This window comes from Bidens hawaiensis, unplaced genomic scaffold (assembly GCF_021521415.1).
Source record: "Bidens hawaiensis isolate Kalapana, Puna unplaced genomic scaffold, B.hawaiensis_p1.1 tig00014658_1, whole genome shotgun sequence".
In the NCBI taxonomy this organism is placed as follows: Eukaryota; Viridiplantae; Streptophyta; class Magnoliopsida; order Asterales; family Asteraceae; genus Bidens; species Bidens hawaiensis.
In genome coordinates, this window is record NW_027492282.1 from 155,001 (window position 1) to 174,683 (window position 19,683).

General features: G+C 34.6%; 3 protein-coding genes across 3 annotated transcripts in view; 2 read left to right on the forward strand and 1 right to left on the reverse strand.

The window, feature by feature from the left end:
- LOC143547214 (putative protein S-acyltransferase 23) overlaps positions 1-3,770 on the forward strand; it is a 4,818-nt gene extending 1,048 nt beyond the window's left edge. Inside the window, exons 3-13 of the mRNA XM_077038696.1 lie at positions 202-314; positions 415-494; positions 773-936; positions 1,036-1,174; positions 1,264-1,363; positions 1,441-1,498; positions 2,127-2,204; positions 2,302-2,400; positions 2,482-2,560; positions 2,648-2,796; positions 3,379-3,770. Of these exons, the coding sequence (XP_076894811.1) occupies positions 202-314; positions 415-494; positions 773-936; positions 1,036-1,174; positions 1,264-1,363; positions 1,441-1,498; positions 2,127-2,204; positions 2,302-2,400; positions 2,482-2,560; positions 2,648-2,796; positions 3,379-3,567 (1,248 nt within the window). The 3' untranslated portion in view covers positions 3,568-3,770. The remainder of the gene's footprint in view (positions 1-201; positions 315-414; positions 495-772; positions 937-1,035; positions 1,175-1,263; positions 1,364-1,440; positions 1,499-2,126; positions 2,205-2,301; positions 2,401-2,481; positions 2,561-2,647; positions 2,797-3,378) is intronic.
- Positions 3,771-4,883: 1,113 nt separating this feature from the next.
- LOC143547215 (methylmalonate-semialdehyde dehydrogenase [acylating], mitochondrial) lies at positions 4,884-9,273 on the forward strand. Its single transcript, XM_077038697.1, has 17 exons — positions 4,884-4,992; positions 5,063-5,148; positions 5,271-5,342; positions 5,428-5,589; positions 6,014-6,092; positions 6,165-6,319; positions 6,402-6,465; positions 6,551-6,630; positions 7,140-7,205; positions 7,341-7,391; positions 7,455-7,606; positions 7,695-7,785; positions 8,333-8,491; positions 8,564-8,643; positions 8,727-8,805; positions 8,886-8,976; positions 9,058-9,273. The coding sequence occupies exons 4-17, from the start codon at positions 5,554-5,556 to the stop codon at positions 9,162-9,164; spliced, it is 1,290 nt and encodes a 429-aa protein (XP_076894812.1). The 5' UTR covers positions 4,884-4,992; positions 5,063-5,148; positions 5,271-5,342; positions 5,428-5,553; the 3' UTR covers positions 9,165-9,273.
- A 1,511-nt stretch (positions 9,274-10,784) lies between these two features.
- Positions 10,785-19,325, reverse strand: LOC143547216 (phosphatidylinositol/phosphatidylcholine transfer protein SFH9-like). The gene is made up of 15 exons (XM_077038698.1): positions 18,992-19,325; positions 18,695-18,767; positions 18,310-18,604; positions 17,548-17,647; positions 16,751-17,017; positions 13,997-14,074; positions 13,808-13,909; positions 13,669-13,718; positions 13,381-13,480; positions 12,293-12,373; positions 12,116-12,205; positions 11,880-11,961; positions 11,119-11,477; positions 10,976-11,050; positions 10,785-10,858 (listed from the first exon to the last, which is right to left on the reverse strand). Exons 2-15 carry the CDS (start codon positions 18,699-18,701, stop codon positions 10,799-10,801), a joined length of 1,746 nt encoding a protein of 581 aa, XP_076894813.1. The 5' UTR covers positions 18,702-18,767; positions 18,992-19,325; the 3' UTR covers positions 10,785-10,798.
- Between the last annotated feature and the right edge of the window lie 358 nt (positions 19,326-19,683).

Sequence of the window (19,683 nt, forward strand, 5' to 3'; positions counted from 1 at the left end):
CATACAAGGTTTGTGGTCTGGCTCGATAACTAAATGAGCTTTGTTTGAGGCTGGAGTTGATAAGGCTCGGCTCATTTCGAGCTATCTATCAATTCGATCTCGAGTAGCTTGCGAGTGGCTTGGCTCGTTTGCACCGCTAATTGTGAATTTTGAAGTTAAGAGTCTAGTTTTAAAAGCTTACAGTTATGGGCTTAACTGCAGGCGGTTCATGTTGCAGCCCAGTATGGTCAAACATCATTCTTGAACTACATTGTTGCCAAGTATCATGCTGATTTTGATGTACCGGATAATGACGGAAGGACCCCTCTTCATTGGTATGTTAAAACTCATAATGAGTATGGGAGCACTTTAATATTAGTTAAAAATTTTGAAATTGAATATGGTAATGATATGTTCTTAATTATGCTCAATTAGGGCTGCTTATAAAGGATTTGCAGATACAATAAGATTACTTCTTTTTTGGGACGCCTTTCAAGGAAAACAAGATAAAGAAGGTACTTTCCTTTTGATTATAATTAGGGCTGTCGGCTGTCCAAAGAGCTTGTGGCTCGGAACTCGCTCGAGTTAGCTCGGTTTGTAAACAAGCCGAGCCCAGGCTTGTCCTTGCCCGGCTTGGCTCGTGAACAGCCCTAGTTGTAATGTATTATAGCCTCATACACTTCTTATTAAGGTGATTTTGATAATTAGACGCTCAAACACGCATCCAAACACCCCCTAATACAAGCTAACCACAAGATGAATGTCCATAATGACAAATTTATTTTTTCACTAGGTTGCACCCCTTTGCATTGGGCTGCATTGAGAGGACATTTGGAGGCTTGTATTGTACTTATACACGCAGGGACAAAACAGGAATTGATGGTGAAAGATAATGCTGGATTTACGCCTGCACAAATTGCAGCAGATAGGGGCCATCGCCACATTTCTTTAATCCTTGTGTGTATCGATTTTTCTAATAATAATAATTATTCAACAATATAAGTTTTGCACAAAGAGAGATCTATATGATAACGTTATAAATCTCAATTAATGCAGTCTAATGCTCTTCGTGGACACAATAGTTGTTGGAAAGATAAAGGCTGGATCAATAAAGTTTGGGATATAGGTTACGCCCCTATATTGTTCTGCATAGTATTTGTCTGCACGATAATTTTCATCAATTCTATTCTTTTTGGTGGGTAAATGTAAATCAACAATTAATAGCATGTTCTCTTTGAGTTAATTAAGGATGCTAATCAGGATGTTGTGTTTTTTCCATGTCAGCTTCTAATCTTGTTAAGGTGACTGCTGTTGTTGGGCTTTGGGGATGGACTGCTGTTTCACTTTCAATTGCTTCACTATTGATGTTTGTTCGATGCAGCAGGTACACTTTATTTGGTTACAATAAAAAAAAGTTCATAATATTTTTCCTTCCTTAATCAAAGATTTATGTGGTTGCAGTAAAGATCCCGGTTATGTGAAAACATCTGGAGGGATTAATAATAATGCTGATGCAGAGGTATACTTCTCCTTTATGAATTAATAAAGCAAGTCTTGTTCACATAAATGTAACAAAATACATTGTATATGTGTGATCATATATTTAGATGCTAAACTTGAAGGTTATCACAAAAATCGAGAAATTATTTATTAACGAATAAACATAAATTGTATACATGATAATTAAACCAAAAGACAAGAAACCTTAAAAATCATTAAATAGGAAACTAAATGAAAAACCATCTAAATCCTAAAATAAAATAGTGTTCTTAAAACAAAACTCCAGAAATAAACAACCCTAAATAAACTAATGATAAACAAAACCCGACTTTAGAATATTCTTAACCAAATAAGACTCGACCCGCCCGTTCCACATGTGAACCTAAACGATTAAGTCTAATAAAATTGAGTGAAACAAGCACTAGATAGCCTTAGGTGGTATTTAGATGTGCTTCTTGAACAGATGATTGCAACATTTAAGAAACAGAATATTGGCTGCAACAGAGTAATATGTTACAGAGAGTGAAGTAATTTTACATTTACCCTAAGAAAACCAATTTTTTTTCAAGAACGCATTGCCTGCTTCTCAAAATCTAATCTTTTGTGCCCTAAAAATTTGTTTATGATTCTCCTTGTGACTTCTTCAGGGTCCTTTGTTGAAAATCGATCCAACCAACACGGCTAATTGGACTGGAAATTGGTCTCAACTCTGTCCTACTTGCAAGGTTCTTATAAACTCATTCTATACTTCACCTACAAATGGGTCGAATTAAAATATTTAAGGCTTTAATTATATTGATTCTAAATGACTATTTTGCCCAGATAATAAGGCCCGTTCGCTCCAAGCACTGTCCTACATGCAAACGCTGTGTGGAACAGTTTGACCATCACTGCCCCTGGATATCAAATTGTGTCGGAAAGGTATTTATTCAATATATTAAATATTTTTCAAGAATCTCTGTGGCATAATTTTGGTTCCAATTACTTTTTTTATTATTGCAGAAGAATAAATGGGATTTCTTCGTGTTTTTATTCTTGGGCCTATTGACTTCATTGATAAGCGGGGTGGTCGCCGTTCATAGTATGCTAAAATCAATTACTCACATACACCTGTATTTTTGTGATGTTTATTGTATTCAAATTTACATCTTTACCCTTAAAATGACAGGAATATGGACTTCGATACCAGCATTGCCGAGTGAAGAATCTTGGATTCATCATGTTGTTTTTCAACATCCTGGTGTTGCTGTCTTTCTTTTTTTTGATTTAGCTATCTTGCTTGCTGCTGGAACTTTATTCGTCATACAAGCTTACCAGGTGATCATTCTCTCAATCTTCTAACATACAAATAAATCCAAACTAGGGGTGTAAACGAACCGAGCCCAAGCTTGACTAGGCTTGAGCTCAGCTTGTTCAACTTACAAGAGCTCGAGCTCGGCTCGTGAGTAGTTTTTATAGCTTGAGCTCGACTAAGTCCAGGCTCGTCGGTTGTTGATTAGTTAATTTATACATGTTTTTAATTATTTTACATAAAATTTTTATTTTCTAATTGTTATACATTTATATCAAATTTTTATGTACACTAATAGTTAGTATATAAATATATATTTAATATACTAAATAAGCTATATAAATAATAGGCTCGGGAGCCAACTCAAGCTTGGGCTTGTTTGTCAAGGAAGCTTATTTATAGGCTCGAGCTCGTTTAAGCTCAGATCGATAAGCGAGCCGGTCTCGAGTAGTTCACGAGCGGCTTGGCTCGTTTACACCCTTAATCCTTACTCCTACAACTGTTTTGCTACAGTTGATATCTTATTCTGATAATTTAGTATTAAATAATAATTTAAGTGGGAAAAGCCAAGTTGTGTTGTTTTGATGAATGGTGTTTTGTGAATGCAGATTGGTCGAAACATAACAACAAATGAATATGTAAATGCTACACGATACGCATATCTTCAAGGAGCACAAGGGGGGTTTCATAACCCGTATAATCATGGAATTGTCAAGAATTGTTCAGACTTTCTAATCCGAGGCTATACGGATGACGATGAAGTTAAATGGCCTCCTTTGCAACAAGTTGCCAGATAGCACTATAGCAGTACCCTACTGAGTGTTGAGGGGACTAAACTTCAAACTGTTTTGACACTAGTTTATTAGGAAAAAAAAACATTACATCTTGATTTGTTACAAAATGAGGGTTTGTATACTCATGTTTTAGATCTGTATTTTGTAGATTGCAAAGGTGTTGACTATGGGTTTGCTAGGTATAGAGGCAAAAGAATTTAGTGAAACTGTACACACAAATTCAACATGATCTTGCTATGAAAGTAGAAATGTGAAGAATATTGAAATGGTTATATGGATATTATTGAGCATGATCTTAGGGGTGGGTGTATGTGTACAAAAATTGTAATATGATGATATCGTGTATGTTAGAAAAATAAATATGATCTAAACATATTTAAACACATTCTCGAACTTCACTTATTATCGCCAATCACGAGTCTGGATAAAGATAAGAGTATTCGTAACAATGAGAGTTGAAGAGAACCCCAAATATATATCACACTTACGGTACTTTTTAACAATCAAACAAATATAATATAATGTGTTACACCCGCATCTAATTCACATATATGGCAAAGTGACAAGGGGGTTGGTACACAACACCATCCAAGAAGCGTACAATAGTGTGCCTATCGGCTCTACAATGGCAAACGAAATTTATTCATCAGATCATGTCCCATCATACGAGTCATACGATAGAGTAAAAATAATCATAATACAACCTATATGATCTATGATGTAATCATATACAACCATTTTTATATGGGAGATATGAAGGATGCCAGGGTTCGAGTCCTGATCTCACCCGGTTTTACCGGCTCCTCGCTGTTGTGCCGTTTGGCGGGCGTGGGGGTCGGGTTTTATCCGGTGAATCCCTCAACAGGTGGACCGCTAGGGGCTCCGTCCGTCCGGACTAGTGGCCGGCTCGGGCTACCTTTAGCCAATGGGGGCCGCGTACGGAGTACCCGGCGTTACTTAGTTGGCCGTTCAAAAAAAATATACAACCATTTTTATACAACTGTAAGACTGATTAATGCCCCCAAAGTCATCTACTTAAGGAATATTTTATGTTTAGTATCACGATAGTTGGTTTGTGTATAATTAGACTACAATTAGATAGATGCCTCCTCTTAAAAAAAAGTAAATAATGACGTGTGCTCTTATCTCTTATTGTTTTATTATTATTTCATATAAAAATAAATAATAATTAATTAGTTATATTAACACTCATGTCCAAATTTAATTACTTTAATTAATAATAATAATAATATACTAGGAAGTAAAGCTGTTACACAGTATATTATATAGTGGTGATCCTCAGTGTCACGTTTGTTTGTGTTGTGCTGATCCGAATCCGATCACTCAGTCACTGAGTCTAGATATTAACGGAAAAAACCCGATCCATCTGTTGTGCAGAAAGCATGCTTCGACTATCAATCCGACGAGGTAAGCTTTGATTAATCCATTCATGATCTCTTTGTTTGCTTATCGAATCAATTGATTGATTGTGTAACAGGTTCTAGTTTGAGTCCTCAAATATTATTCCCCCTTAAGTATTATTCTACCGCTACTCAGCAATCCTTAAGACACAACGATCCTCCAGTATGTTTGTTTACCGATTCCCCTAAACTTAACTTATTACTATAAATAAATCTTAAATCATTTCTTCTTTTCTTTTGATGATATTATTAATATTAAAGTATGTATGTTTTGTTATGAATCAGAAAGTACCAAACCTAATTGGAGGTAGCTTTGTTAACTCACAATCATCGGACTTTATCGATGTTATTAATCCGGTAAGTCCTTTCTCAGTTCGTGCATGCTCATTTTCGTTATTATTATTGTTGTTTAATTAATTAAGTGTTATTGGTTCGGATTTAGGCTACACAACAAGTTGTTTCTCAAATACCTTTGACCAAAACTGAGGAGTTTAAAGCCGCCGTTTCAGCAGCCAAACAGGCGTTTCCGTCATAGCGAAACACGCCAATCACTACTCGCCAACGCGTCATGTTGAAACTTCAACAACTTATTAGAAGAGACATGGTTAGCACTTAGCATATACTTATTAGTTACAAATTTGTTCTTTTGTGTGTGACATCATCCATGTGTGAGCAGCCAAACATTTGTTTATTTATGTTCGTTACTTTATGTTTGTTAATATATTCATTTAAATTCTTTAGGCTTATTATAAGTTAGTCTAGTTTTATTAACTTTTTAGGCAAAACATATTGTTGTTCACATTTGGTTTTAGCTCAGTTTTATTCGTTCATGAACTGTTCGTTTATACTGTTAATGAACGTACATAGATGAACACAAATACCTTCATTATCTTAACGAACACGAATACCATGTTCACTTAATTGTTTTGTGTCTGATCCTTTGTTCAGTTAAAGTTAAAACAAAAGAAAATGAACATGCTCCATTTGTGTTTCTTCGGTTTGTTTACTAGCCTATCTATTTGTCTCAGGACAAGCTTGCCATGAACATTACTACAGAGCAAGGAAAGACATTGAAGGACGCACAGGGTGACGTGTTCCGTGGACTCGGTAGGTTTATATCATATTATAATACCTAAGTTTTAAATAATAATTAACGTACGGTATCATTCGATTTTAAAGAGGTGGTGGAACATGCTTGTGGAATGGCGAGTTTACAAATGGGTGAGTTCTCTTCTAATGTATCTAATGGAATTGATACATACAGTATCAGAGAGCCACTTGGTGTGTGCGCGGGTATATGCCCCTTCAACTTCCCTGCAATGATTCCCTTGTGGGTATGTTTGCCGATATCAGATTGTTTGATATATATGTGTTATTGTTATTATATTAAAAATGCTTATTTTATTTTGTTTGCAGATGTTTCCAGTTGCTGTTACCAGTGGTAATACTTTTGTTCTAAAGCCGTCAGAGAAAGATCCAGGTCATTTTCACATATCTATAAGTATTTTATTTCTGAATTTTTGTTATATACTGATATATCTTTGCAATTTTGTACCTGCTTTTAGGGGCTTCTATGTTACTTGCTGAGCTGGCGATGGAAGCCGGTTTACCCAACGGTGTGTTGAATATTGTTCATGGCACCCATGTATATTTCCTCCTTACTAATCTTAACATCTTTGCTATTTTTCTTTCATTATCTTTATACTTGATAAATAAAGTACATGTGGTGCACAATTCTAGGGCCCCTAATATGTTTTTTCCTGTTTTTTTTTATCCAATCATTCCCTTATTTTCCTCCACAATCAAATTATCGTTTCTTTAGATCCTCTGCAGTCGAATCGCCGTTTTCCTTATTTTAGGTATAATATTTGATTATTATATCTATACCTGATAAATAAGTTACTATCCACTGCACATGTCACAATTCTGTGAGCTCAACCTACTTTTTCCTGCTTTTCTTATTTCATCTCTCACCCCTTCGTAATAAATAAATTTACAACTTGCAAAACTAAAGAAAATTGATTTCAGTTTGAAACACGGTATTCCTTTATTTAATCTAGTATGCTTGTAGAATATTAGTTCAAAATTTGTAGAAAGAAGCATATGTAACACACGAGCTTTTGTATTAACCCACTGATATTTGTTTTGAGGCAGGACATTGTGAATGCTATCTGTGATGATGAAGACATTAAGGCTATATCGTTTGTTGGTTCAAACACGGTAGGTAATAGTTTTATGGTTTTACTTTTCCAATGTTAAGATTGTACTACATGTAAAGCATGCATTTTGCTTTTACTTTGCATTAATAATGTTATAAGCTATCGATATCTATTTACTTTTCATTTTTCGTTCTAGGCGGGAATGCATATATATGCAAGAGCATCAGCAAAAGGAAAACGTGTTCAGGTACACTCACTTTTGTGTATTTTCCAACTGATGCAAGTTTATAACTGATTAATAATTTTGCAGTCAAATATGGGAGCTAAAAATCATGGTATTGTAATGCCCGATGCGAGCGTTGACGCTACTTTAAATGCTTTAGTTGCTGCTGGTTTTGGGGCTGCAGGACAAAGGTGTATGGCTTTGAGCACTGTTGTTTTTGTTGGAGATTCAAAAGAATGGTATTTTATTTATTTCTAATCACTTTTATTTTTAGGTTTATTTGTTTATTTAAATTAATTCCAGTAAATATATGTTTGTGTGTTACAGGGAAAATGAGTTGGTGAAGCGTGCCAAGGCATTGAAAGTAAATGCGGGGACAGAACCTGATGCTGACTTAGGCCCAGTAATTAGCAAACAGGCAAGTATATATTTTTAAAATGAGTTAAATACGGTTTTAGTTCCTGTGTTTTGACTCAAATATCCATTTGAGTGCATTAGTTATAATTTGACTTTTTTAGTTCATTTTTGTTTCAATTAAAGTCACGCAACTACCACCATCCATTCTTTTTGTTAAGTTTGCGTGTAAAGACCAAAATATCCCTGTTATTAAAATTTTTAAAAATATTAAAATGCTTGGGGTTTAACTGAAACGCAAATGAAACTATTGGCATAAAAACTAGTGTACTAAAATGGTTATTTGGGTCAAGCCACAGCCCACAGGTACTAAAACCATCTTATACTCCTAGTCCAATAGTTCTAGTTTGACCTTTTTTAGTCCAATAGTTTCATTTCCGTTTCAATTAAAGTCAAACAACTAACAGCATCCATTTTTCTCTTAAAAGTTGTGTGAAAAGACCAAAACCATATTTAGTGTTAAAAGGCTTGGGTTTAATTGAAACGAAGATGACACTATTCGGTTAAAAACTGATACTAAAACCATATTTAACTATTTTAAAATTTATCAGGCAAAAGAGCGAGTGTGCAGATTGGTTCAGAGTGGTGTCGAAAGTGGTGCTAGACTGCTGCTTGATGGAAGAGATATTGTGGTTCCGGGATATGAACAAGGGAACTTTGTAGGACCCACAATTTTGTCTGGTGTTACTGAAGATATGGAATGCTACAAGGTATTTGTTTCTCCATTACAGAAATTTTTTTTTCAATCTTTGAGACATGGCTTATGCTTTTAAATTTTGCAGGAAGAGATCTTTGGCCCGGTTCTTCTTTGCATGCAGGCTGACAGTTTGGAGGAGGCGATTAATATTCTTAACAGAAATAAGTAATTTGTTTGTTTCTCCACAAAAACTAGTGTTGATGTTGAAACTTTTTTAGGCTTTTATTAAAGAGAAGCTTGTTTTGCAGATATGGCAATGGAGCAGCTATTTTGACATCATCTGGTGTGGCTGCTAGAAAATTTCAAACGGATATTGAAGCCGGACAGGTAATAATAATAATACATTAACAACAATGACACCTGTTGTTAATACCAGAATACAAAGAAACTAATGTTTGTGCATGCAGGTTGGCATAAATGTTCCAATTCCAGTTCCGTTGCCATTTTTCTCGTTTACGGGATCTAAAGCGTCTTTTGCTGGTGACCTCAACTTCTATGGTGTGTGCTTACTTGGTTTTTTTATTTTTAAAATGTATATGGTATAAACGGGCGTCATTTTGATGAGTTGTGAATTTGTAGGCAAAGCGGGGGTTAACTTTTATACTCAGATCAAGACCGTGACTCAACAATGGAAGGATTTAGGTGGTTCTGGAGTTTCTCTTGCAATGCCAACTTCTCAGAAGTAGTCAAGTCTTGATAATTATGAAAATTGCAATGACAAAACTGTTTGGTTTATGTATTCTGTACTCACAAGCTACCAATCAAATTCAGTGAGTAATTAGTTGTCAGTCAAATTATGAAGCTTTTCTGTGGTTTTAAACATGACCAAACTAATAATGAATTACAAAAAATAAATATTAAAGAGGTCACTGTTGAGGCATTTGTTGGTGCTTAAACATAAACAGTGTTGAGACCTGCAGAAATAAATTGTACAACTAATCCTGAAAAAAGAAAACTGATCAACCTTTTCTTGACCAACTTTGACTCTGTAAATTTCCTAATTAAAGGACTCAAAACCTGTTATGAAAATAAACTTCAACCCATAACAAGAGGTAAAATTGATGATGTATCTCCGAAAAGTTGCAACTGGCAACAATAATAGTTTTCTACTACTTATAGCTATGATTCCAACCATTTGCTCGGTTGAAATGTTTATCAACATTAACACTCGTCGGTAGCAATCTGCTCTTCATCATTAGTAACCTTTATGAGTTTAGGTCAAAACAGTCGTAAGTAGTGAATATCTTCAACAAAGATCATTCTTTGCTACAATTTGTTTTCGATAGAAGTGACCTGCCTTTTTAAAGTTTCCCATTATCAACATGTTTTCAATGACACACAACTTACAAAAGTCTTTAAAATTGATATACATCTCTTGAGAAAGTTGATAATAGAATAACTATTATCAACAACTTATTCGCCTAGACGAATAGAAGCTGCCAAATCATTCAAGAAATTTGGATTTCTTGTACCATTTGTGCCAAAATCTAGAAGCCAAAAATAGTTATTTTTAGAATACAACCAAGACACTTTTATATTGGTTGAGTTGACCTCAAATCAATTTAAACTTATTTAACACAAAAGATATGAAATCTAGTTTGAACTATAATAAACACCTTATAAGTGCAAGTCATGCTTGCTATTCTCATCCTTGTTACTATGTTTAAACACCTTTTAAAAAATCACTGCAACTTTAGTAAAATTGTTTCTTATTTAAGGATTTTGATAACTGTTTCTTATTTAAGGATTTTAAAAAATCACTGCAACTTTAAGAAAAGGTTGATCAGTTTTCTATTAAATAGTTTTATTAAAATTTTCCTAAAAATTTAGAGATCGGTTTAAACGGAGATCATGACGAAGATACCCTAAACATAACAAAAGTAATAACGATGACCAAATTTTCATCAATTCTGACCTCGGAAATCAACAGGTTTGACTTAAAAAGTCAACATGTATATGCTCTTATTGCTCAAATTTGAGTTCAATCGCAAATCAAATCATTATGAGTCATAAAATTATCAAAACTACACATGAACAGAAAAAAAAAGTAACTGTTTTTGCCATCGTCGACTATTCCTGCCGAACGTGTTTTTCTGGGCGAATTATATCATTCTATGTAAACTATCTATTAACAAGTATGGGTATTGTTTAATGAACCAGAAAAACGCCTTTAATTATCAACGCAGAGGGGAGGAAAGAACGAAGAAATTATACTTCTTTTCTGCATGTGTGTATGTGTTGTATATCATATGCTGGAAACAAGAATCTTTGTCTGAAGCAAGGCTGACTTTTAAGATCCAACCGACTAAACTTGTGAGGTTCATTGCCATCTTCCGCTTGATGATGATTTGGTACGTCTCACCCAACATGTGTTTGTTCTCTGTTATTAAAAGTTGACAAACATTAGTGTTAAAATGCAAAATCAGAAACGTGTTTGACTTTTGACTTTTGAGGACAAGCCAACAACCTAATCGTTGAGTAAAAGATTTTGACTTACATTGATAGAATCCCCTCTCAAGGTCTCTATCGATTCCTCGAGCTCCATTTGTTTTGAAGCCGTAGCAAATAACGCCTGCAATGAAGTACAATGCACACATTTAACAAAAGAAAATAAAAAAAATGCAAAACAAAAAACCGTACCTTTTTAGTCTTTTGCAAATCATACTCCATCGATCGTATACGATTCATCGACTCCACAAGCATTTCCTCTTTTTCTTGTGGAATTTTTGAAGGCTTAGTTGACAGCTCAGCCACCATTGCTTCTAACTGTTTTAACTTCTCCTCACATGGGTGCAAAAGTTCTTTTTCTACTGGACCCGGTTCATTCACATCATTCACAAACTGGTTCTCGTTGTTAAACGACTTGATAATATTTCTTGACAAAAAACTCACCAACCCAAAAGTTAAAAGAAAAATGTAGGTTAACACTTTGTACGGAAAACTGAGAAGTTTATTCACAGAGGATGATTCTTCAACTGCTTTTGATAATGTCAAATCATCTGGTTAAATAGTTGATCAACAGTTAGAAATAGTATACTTGGAGATTTAATCCTATATCTAGAGGTCTATATTAGGCCTCTAAACAAGCCGACCATTCAGTGTACAGTTCGTGAACCGTTTGGCAGGAAATTTGTTCACGTTTATTTATTTAAATTAATCAACGAACGAACATGAACAAAAGAATTTGTTCATCTACTTAACCAACAAACATGAACACAAGTCTGTTCTTAATTTATGTCTGCAAATGTTCTTTATGTTCATTTAAATTCGTTTATGTTCGTCCGTTTACAAACACACACACACACAAACAAGCCAACCATCACTAAAAAATAAAACAAATCACACTTTTCGTCCTTTAGGTGTGCAAAAAATGTAATAAATACGGTTAATGAATCACTTACTTCTGGGGATAACATCAATCTGAGAACTGGGAACTACTGGTTCAACTCTTGTTTTGCTATAAACAGGTACGTTGATCGTGCTCTAAAAGATAACATGATAAATAATAATTAAATTGGTGAGTTCTTTTAGTTAATTATCAAACAAACTTTTTATAAACATTTACACACACTATAACTATCAACCAAGAAACATAAATCCAAACACCCATTATAACTTTAAACCAAGAAACACATACTCTAATATTTAGAGACATTGATCTTCGAGGAACATGAGTTTTAAACCCCGTGCTTGGTGCTAAATCCCCAGAAATTTTATGGCCTGTGTTCTGCATTAAAAGCAAATTTTCAGGAAAAAAGAAAAACACCAAAAAGACGTTTACAACAGTTTACTAAAGATTGTATAATCACTGCACCTGAGAAACGATTGACTTGACTTCTAAATTAGAATCATCATAAAAGTTATCATTTTTTTCTGTATTTCCCCCGTTAATTAGCTGCAAAAAGAATACAAACAATGAAATCATGCACCGATTTGTATGAAAACACGAGTCGTTTCTCGTAATAACAGCCCTACGCCTGTAATGAAACCACAGTGAACAGTTCGTGAACTGTTCAGCGGGAAGTTCGTTTATGTTTGTTTTTTTAGTAAACGGACGAACATGAACATCTTTTTTGTTCATTTAGTTAAATGAACAAACATGAACACATGATCGTTCACGTTCATGAATGTTTGTTCATTTACATTCTTTTATATTCACTAGTTAACGTTTATTGATATATTCATCTAAGCTTAAATCTAGTTTTATCAAAACTTTAGACACGAAAAAATGATGTTCATTTGTATGAAAACACAAGTCGTTTCTCGTAATAACAGCCCTAGGCCTGTAATGAAACCACAGTGAACAGTTCGTGAACTGTTCAGCGGGAAGTTCGTTTATGTTTGTTTTTTTAGTAAACGGACGAACATGAACATTTTTTTTGTTCATTTAGTTAAATGAACAAACATGAACACATGATCGTTCACGTTCATGAATGTTTGTTCATTTACATTCTTTTATATTCGCTAGTTAACGTTTATTGATATATTCATCTAAGCTTAAATCTAGTTTTATCAAAACTTTAGACACGAAAAAATGATGTTCATGTTACTTTTAATTGATGTTTGCTCGGTTATGCTCGTTCATCTGTTTTCAGTTATATCCGTTCACTTACGTTCGTGAAACATAAACTTGATTTTTAACAAACAGACACAAAAACACCACGTTTTAATTTTTCATGTTCGAGCGTTTGTTCAATTAAACTAAAAAGCCAAACACAAACATGTCCCATTCGTGTTCGTTCTTTTACAAGCCTAAACGAGTCAAATGTTGAAAACTAGATAAGAAAGAAAATAAGCCATACGAGTCAAACATCACCTTAATCATATTATTTTAAAAAATACTAACCATATTCAACATTCAACATTCAACATTATAAATAAAACTCAATTTTACACAATTACCTTTATTAACTCTTGATCATGCCAAGGACCCTTGTCTGACCGCATACATCCACCTTCATTAGCACATGAACAATTTCCACCAAGAAAATCTGGTAATTGCCTATAAATTCACAAAATAATAAATTTTACACTAAAAATGTTAAATATAGATTAATAGTATTATTAGTCACTATTTTTTATTAGGGTTTGGTCCTCTTTAGCCCACGGGCCCGTTTTAAGTTTGTAATCATAAATTTTAGATATACTATATTACAGTCTCTTTTACAAAGAAGAAGAAAAAGGAAAAACCTTGAATCGATAACTTCCAACAATTTGCTCTGATACTTGCTACCAAGAACCTATAGATTTCCAAATGTCAAATCAACATTTAGTCAAACAAAAGTCAGCATTAATCGAAACACAAAAGACAAATCTAGGTTATCGTTACATGTATCTTTGATGTGGTTCTTGGATCAAGAAACCCTTTAACTGTATTCCATGCGAATTTAAATCCGTGGCCAGCATTGACAATGAACATCTGATGTAAAGTCTGATTAACCAAAAATTAAAATAAAAGGTCAAAAACGGTAGACACATGACAAAATGGTAATACTAATAATAAAGATCAAAGTTGCACCTCAGGATAGTTATCTCCGTCTATTTTTTGCATTCGCATTAACAAATCGTGTGCAACCTTACCAAAACTCATCCAGTTCTACAAACAAGAGATGATTAAAAATAATTATTGAAGACAAAATGAGGTAAAAGTAAAGATAAAATGTCAAGATCGACTCGTTAAAAGCTCAAATCGAACAAAACCGAGCTTAAACGAGTTTGAGCCAAAAAAAAACTCGTTTATTAAGCTCTCGCAGGGTCATGGGCCTAAACGAGCGTGCTATTTACATAAGCTGCCTAAAAGTATGTATATATATATATATGTATATATATATATTTATATATATATATACATACTGCATACGCGGGATCAACTAAATGGGGACTCAACTCATATATGGGAAGCTATGGAGACAAAGATCATCCAAGTAGCAAAGGAGACTCTCGGGGTCACAACAGGAAAGTCAAGTGGGCATAAGGAGTCTTGGTGGTAGAATGACGCAGTGCAAGACAAGATAAGGGACAAACAAAGATGTTTTAGGGAGCTAATGAGGTGCACGAATGAGGAGGAACGAGTGGATTTGAGGGACAACTACAAAACGGCCAAGATAGAGGCAAAGAAGGCAGTGGCGGAAGCAAAGAAGGCGGCCTTTAAACGGATGTATGAAAGTCTAGAAACAAAAGAGGGGGAATATGCTATGTTTAAGATTGCCAAAGCCAGGGAGCGTAGAAGGCAAGATCTAGGACCGGTGAAGTTCATAAAGGATACAGACGGGCATGTACTGGTCAAGGAGCAGGACATCAAGCTAAGATGGCAAACCTACTTCCACAATCTTTTTAACAATGGGAGAGCTTACCAAGAAGAACATGACAACACAAACTTTCATCGACAACAATCGAATAACTGCTACTGCCGACGGATCACACAAGAAGAGGTGAAGGACGCACTTAGGAGGATGGGAAGGTCTAAGGCGGTTGGCCCAGACAACATACCCATCGAGGTGTGGAAGTGTCTGGGGGAGGAAGGAGTCATGTGGTTAACTACTCTGTTCAATAGTATTCTCAAATCAGGTAAGATGCCAGACCAGTGGAGGAGCAGCGTTGTAGTTCCTATCTATAAGAACAAAGGAGACGCCCAATGTTGTGGTAACTACCGAGGAATCAAACTACTAAGTCATACTATGAAGCTATGGGAAAGAGTGATTGAGGTTAGACTTAGACGAGAAACTCAGGTTACGGTCAACCAATTTGGCTTCATGCCGGGGCGTTCCACCACAGAGGCAATACACCTTATAAGAAGATTAATGGAAAAGTATAGGGAGAAGAAGCGTGATCTACATATGGTGTTTATTGACCTAGAAAAGGCCTACGACAGTGTGCCACGACAGGTGCTCTGGGAGTGCTTGGAGGGTAGAAGAGTGCCCAGGAAATACATAGAGATCATTATGGATATGTATACCAGGAGTGAAACAAGTGTCCGTGCGCCAGTGGGGGATACTGATTTCTTTCCTGTAGAGGTAGGTCTTCACCAGGGGTCAGCGTTGAGCCCGTTTCTTTTTGCAGTAGTCTTGGATGAGTTGTCAAAGTCGATTCAGGGGACTCTCCCGTGGTGCATGATGTTCGCAGACGATATTGTGTTACTTGCTGAGAAAAAACAAGATCTAAACATGAGGCTTGAGGAGTGGCGAACAACCTTAGAGACAAAAGGTTTAAAGATTAGCCGATCTAAGACGGAGTACCTACACTGTGATTTTGGTGAGATAAACGACAGTGAAGACGCACACATCACAATTGAAGGGCAGGTGGTCCCGCAGGTAACGAAGTTCAAGTATTTAGGATCATTTGTACAGAGCGATGGGGAATTAGACAGTGATGTGACCCACCGAGTTCAGGTAGGATGGTGTAGATGGAAAGCAGCCACAGGTATATTATGCGACAAGAGTTTCCCGACTAATCTGAAGGGAAAATTCTATAGGGTGGCAGTTAGACCTGCAATACTATATGGAACAGATTGTTGGGCCATCAAGAAGGCACAAGTGCGGAAGATGGAGGTAGCAGAAATGAGAATGCTACGTTGGATGTGTGGGCACACAAGGCTAGACAGAATAAGAAACGTTGTGCTTCGCGAGAGATTAGGGGTGGCGAACATAGCAGACAAGATAAAAGAGTGGAGATTGAGATGGTTTGGACATGTAAAGAGAAGACAGACGACGAATCCTGTTAGATCCGTAGAAAACATTACTATAGAGGGGAGGAGGGGTAGAGGACGACCGAAATTGACTTGGGATGAGAGGATTAGGCATGATTTGATAGACCTAAACCTCTCCGAGGACATGGTTGAGGATAGGAATTCGTGGAGAAGTAGAATTAAAGTTAAGGATTTTTAGAGAGAATTGAATACCTTAGGGCTTAGACTTAACTTATTTAGGTCACATACCATAATGGTATTTCCCTTACATACTTTATTATTATTATTAGCTTTTATATTGCGGTTAAACTGTGACCTTTTTATTAATATTATTATAATTAGTAGTAGTTTTTTATATAACTGTTAAACTTTGATTTCCTTTTTTGCTTCATACACATGTTCTTAGAGCCGAGGGTCTCTCTGGAAGCCACCTCTTTATTCTTTTGGATAGAGGTACGGTGTGCCTACATCCCACCCTCCCCAGACCCTACCTATAGCTCTGCTGTCGGTGGGATTTTACTGGGTATGATTGATTGATTGATTGATTGTATATATATATATTTTGTTTAAAAAAAAAAAAAAGCTAACCATTCCATGAACATCCAGTATGGTTGTGCAGGAATCTATATGTCTTCTAGCTGCAACGGAACATGCTGGAAACTTCTCAGAAAAAGCTTTCTCGAAACCTTGAACATGGTATCTTAAAAATCTGTCAACCGTTGTGACATTCATAAGCTTAGAGGGTTCCACTTTTCCTAACCGTTCAATATAAACGGGCCGCCCCTCTTTGTCCACACCATGATAGCCATGAGGATAGTATCTTAGAACCTCTTCATATTCATCATATACAAAATCCTGCACACAATCACAACAACCATGTTCTTCAAGATAGTGTTTGGATGTGTTTAAGGTGGTAATAATAATTTGTAAAACTGTTTGAACAATATTTGTTGTAACAATTCAAATTTCAAAATATGTAAATGCAAGGTTTAATTGACATTAGACGTTACTGATAACAAAACATTAGTATTTGATACTAACAATCATTTTTTTTCTCTAATAGTATTATTAAAACAATAATTTTGAGGTGGGTCAAATGTGTTTAAAATAAGATATATATGAAAGGTAAATCCATTAAATGGACCAAAAAATAAAAAATCTGCACCATTACACAAATTATGAGTTCTTCATCTGTACCTTTGGTATCAAATTTTTATGAAAAATTTAAAGAAACAAAGTTGACTTTAAAAAAGTAATCTTTTTAACAAAAGACATAATGTTCACATCTTTCCAATGGCCAAATTTATGTTCTAGAGACATTTGAATTAGACCTTAACAATACAGAAAGATTTGCATGTTAACATAAAAAAGTCAAATAATCATACCTTTATAATAGAATCCGCACCAAATTCTTCCCTCCAGTTAAGCATATCTACCCACATTTGGGCTGCTTTATCAACATCAAATTTTCTAGCCTTCAAAAATCTGCAACCGCGTGATTAATGTAGATTGTATGTTTGACTTTTTGACTTACAGGGATTTCAAAATGAATAAAGCAATAGCTGTTTTGCTTATTCTCTTAAAAGATTGTATCATTTTTAACATGAATATTTGTAAACTCAAAAACTTGAAACCATTCGCACAGCACAAAATAACCATTTTTATGCATTTTTTTCCATTAAATAGGGAATAATAACCACTTTTTCAAATTAAATTTAAAAGATCAAAAAAGGTAAGAAAATATATACTACAAAAAAGGTTAAATCTTCAAAAATCTGTCATCCACGTTTGCATTATAAAAGTGCCATGAATATTGCAGCATTTCTTAAAAAAAAGTCAAATGTCAAAGCCAATTACCAATCCACACTAATGTTAAATGTAGATTGATGGCATTGACTTTTAGTCCACTTATTATATGATTCTATTAAATGGTAGGATTTTGATTTCCAAATTTTAGAAAAATTTTAATATTTTCAACATTTGTGGCTTATTCTTTTTAAAATTTGCATCATTTTTTAATCTAAAAATTTGTAAACTCAAAACTTAAACTTCAATAAACCAATAAAAGTTTAAACTAACCATTTGCACAAATCAAAGGTACCATTTTTCCAAAAAAAAAAAATCATATCAAATACTCAAATATTTACCTCAACAACATATGATAATCATCATGAACATTAGGAAGCAACTCTTTCTCAATCAAGATTTCACGAAAAGCATTCACTACTTCCTCTTCTTCATCGTCTCTAACATCATCAATCGAAATAGAGGCAAATCGACAATTTGAAACCCGCTTATTATTCAACGTTTTAAGCGAATTTACCGCATTTGGCATCGCACCCATCGCCTTTTTCTTCAAAGATCTAACCCTAACTCTTTTTTTATCATCCCCAATTGCCCCCAAATCAAATCTTTGAGTAGCCCTATCTTCTTGAGTCAATGCTACAACATAATAACAATCATAAAATTAATACTAAAAACAAAAAAATAATAGCCACTTGTGTTTGTGTGATCAAATTCAATAAAATTTACCTGGCATTTTATAAAAAATTGGACTTTACAAGAACTCTGCATCAATTGATCCAAAAAACACCCAATTGGAAATCTGCATTAGGTTACAACTTACAAGATTATATATTATAAGGTTTAGATCTATAAAGATTCTTCCAATCAAGATCATGATCATCAATCAGTCAAACATATTATTCAAATTTACAAAAAGGGTATTCAAGAATTTGTGCAAAATCAAGAATCTTGATTTAGCCCAGATTAAGATAACATTTAACGATCGAATAATAATATAACCCATAAAGATTGAGTCTTGGGTACCTGGAAACAACCCACATTCAAAAGAAAGAAAGATCTGCGAAATGAATGGAGAAAGGAAGAATCTTGATGAAGAAGAACAGAAGAGTGTTGTTATTGTAATGCGCTTGCTTTGTGAATACTCGCTGATTTGCTGTAAAGAAACAGTAGTTTTTATTATTAGTATTATATAAACAAACAAGATGGAAGGTTAGAGGAGAGGTGATCTCTCTTAATTACTTTTATATTAGTATTAATTAGAATTAATTGATCTTTGATAGGGAATACCAACCATTGGGGTGTGCTTTCTATTTTTATATAAAAGATTAAAATAAATTAAAAAAAAAGGAAAATCTTGAAAATGTTAGTTTCAACCAGGGTTGTCAATTGTGTCAAGTCAGTGGGTTGACGGGTTAATAAGTTTCGGGTTGGCGGGTTGGTGTGTTGAGATTCTTCAACCATAACCCAACCCATATATTTATTCGTGTCAACCGATTTAAATTCGTATCGTGTTTCAGGTCAACCTATTTTACATTCATTTACGAATATTAGAAATACAAGTTGCTTAATAATAACCTAGACAATCAACAATTGTTATTCTTATAAAACATTCTAATAATTTTGTGATAGATCTAATGTTTTTGTGTGTTTATCTCTGATTCTCGATTAACAAACTTAGATTCTCATATTTTGTTTAAAATAAGAACAAACGAATA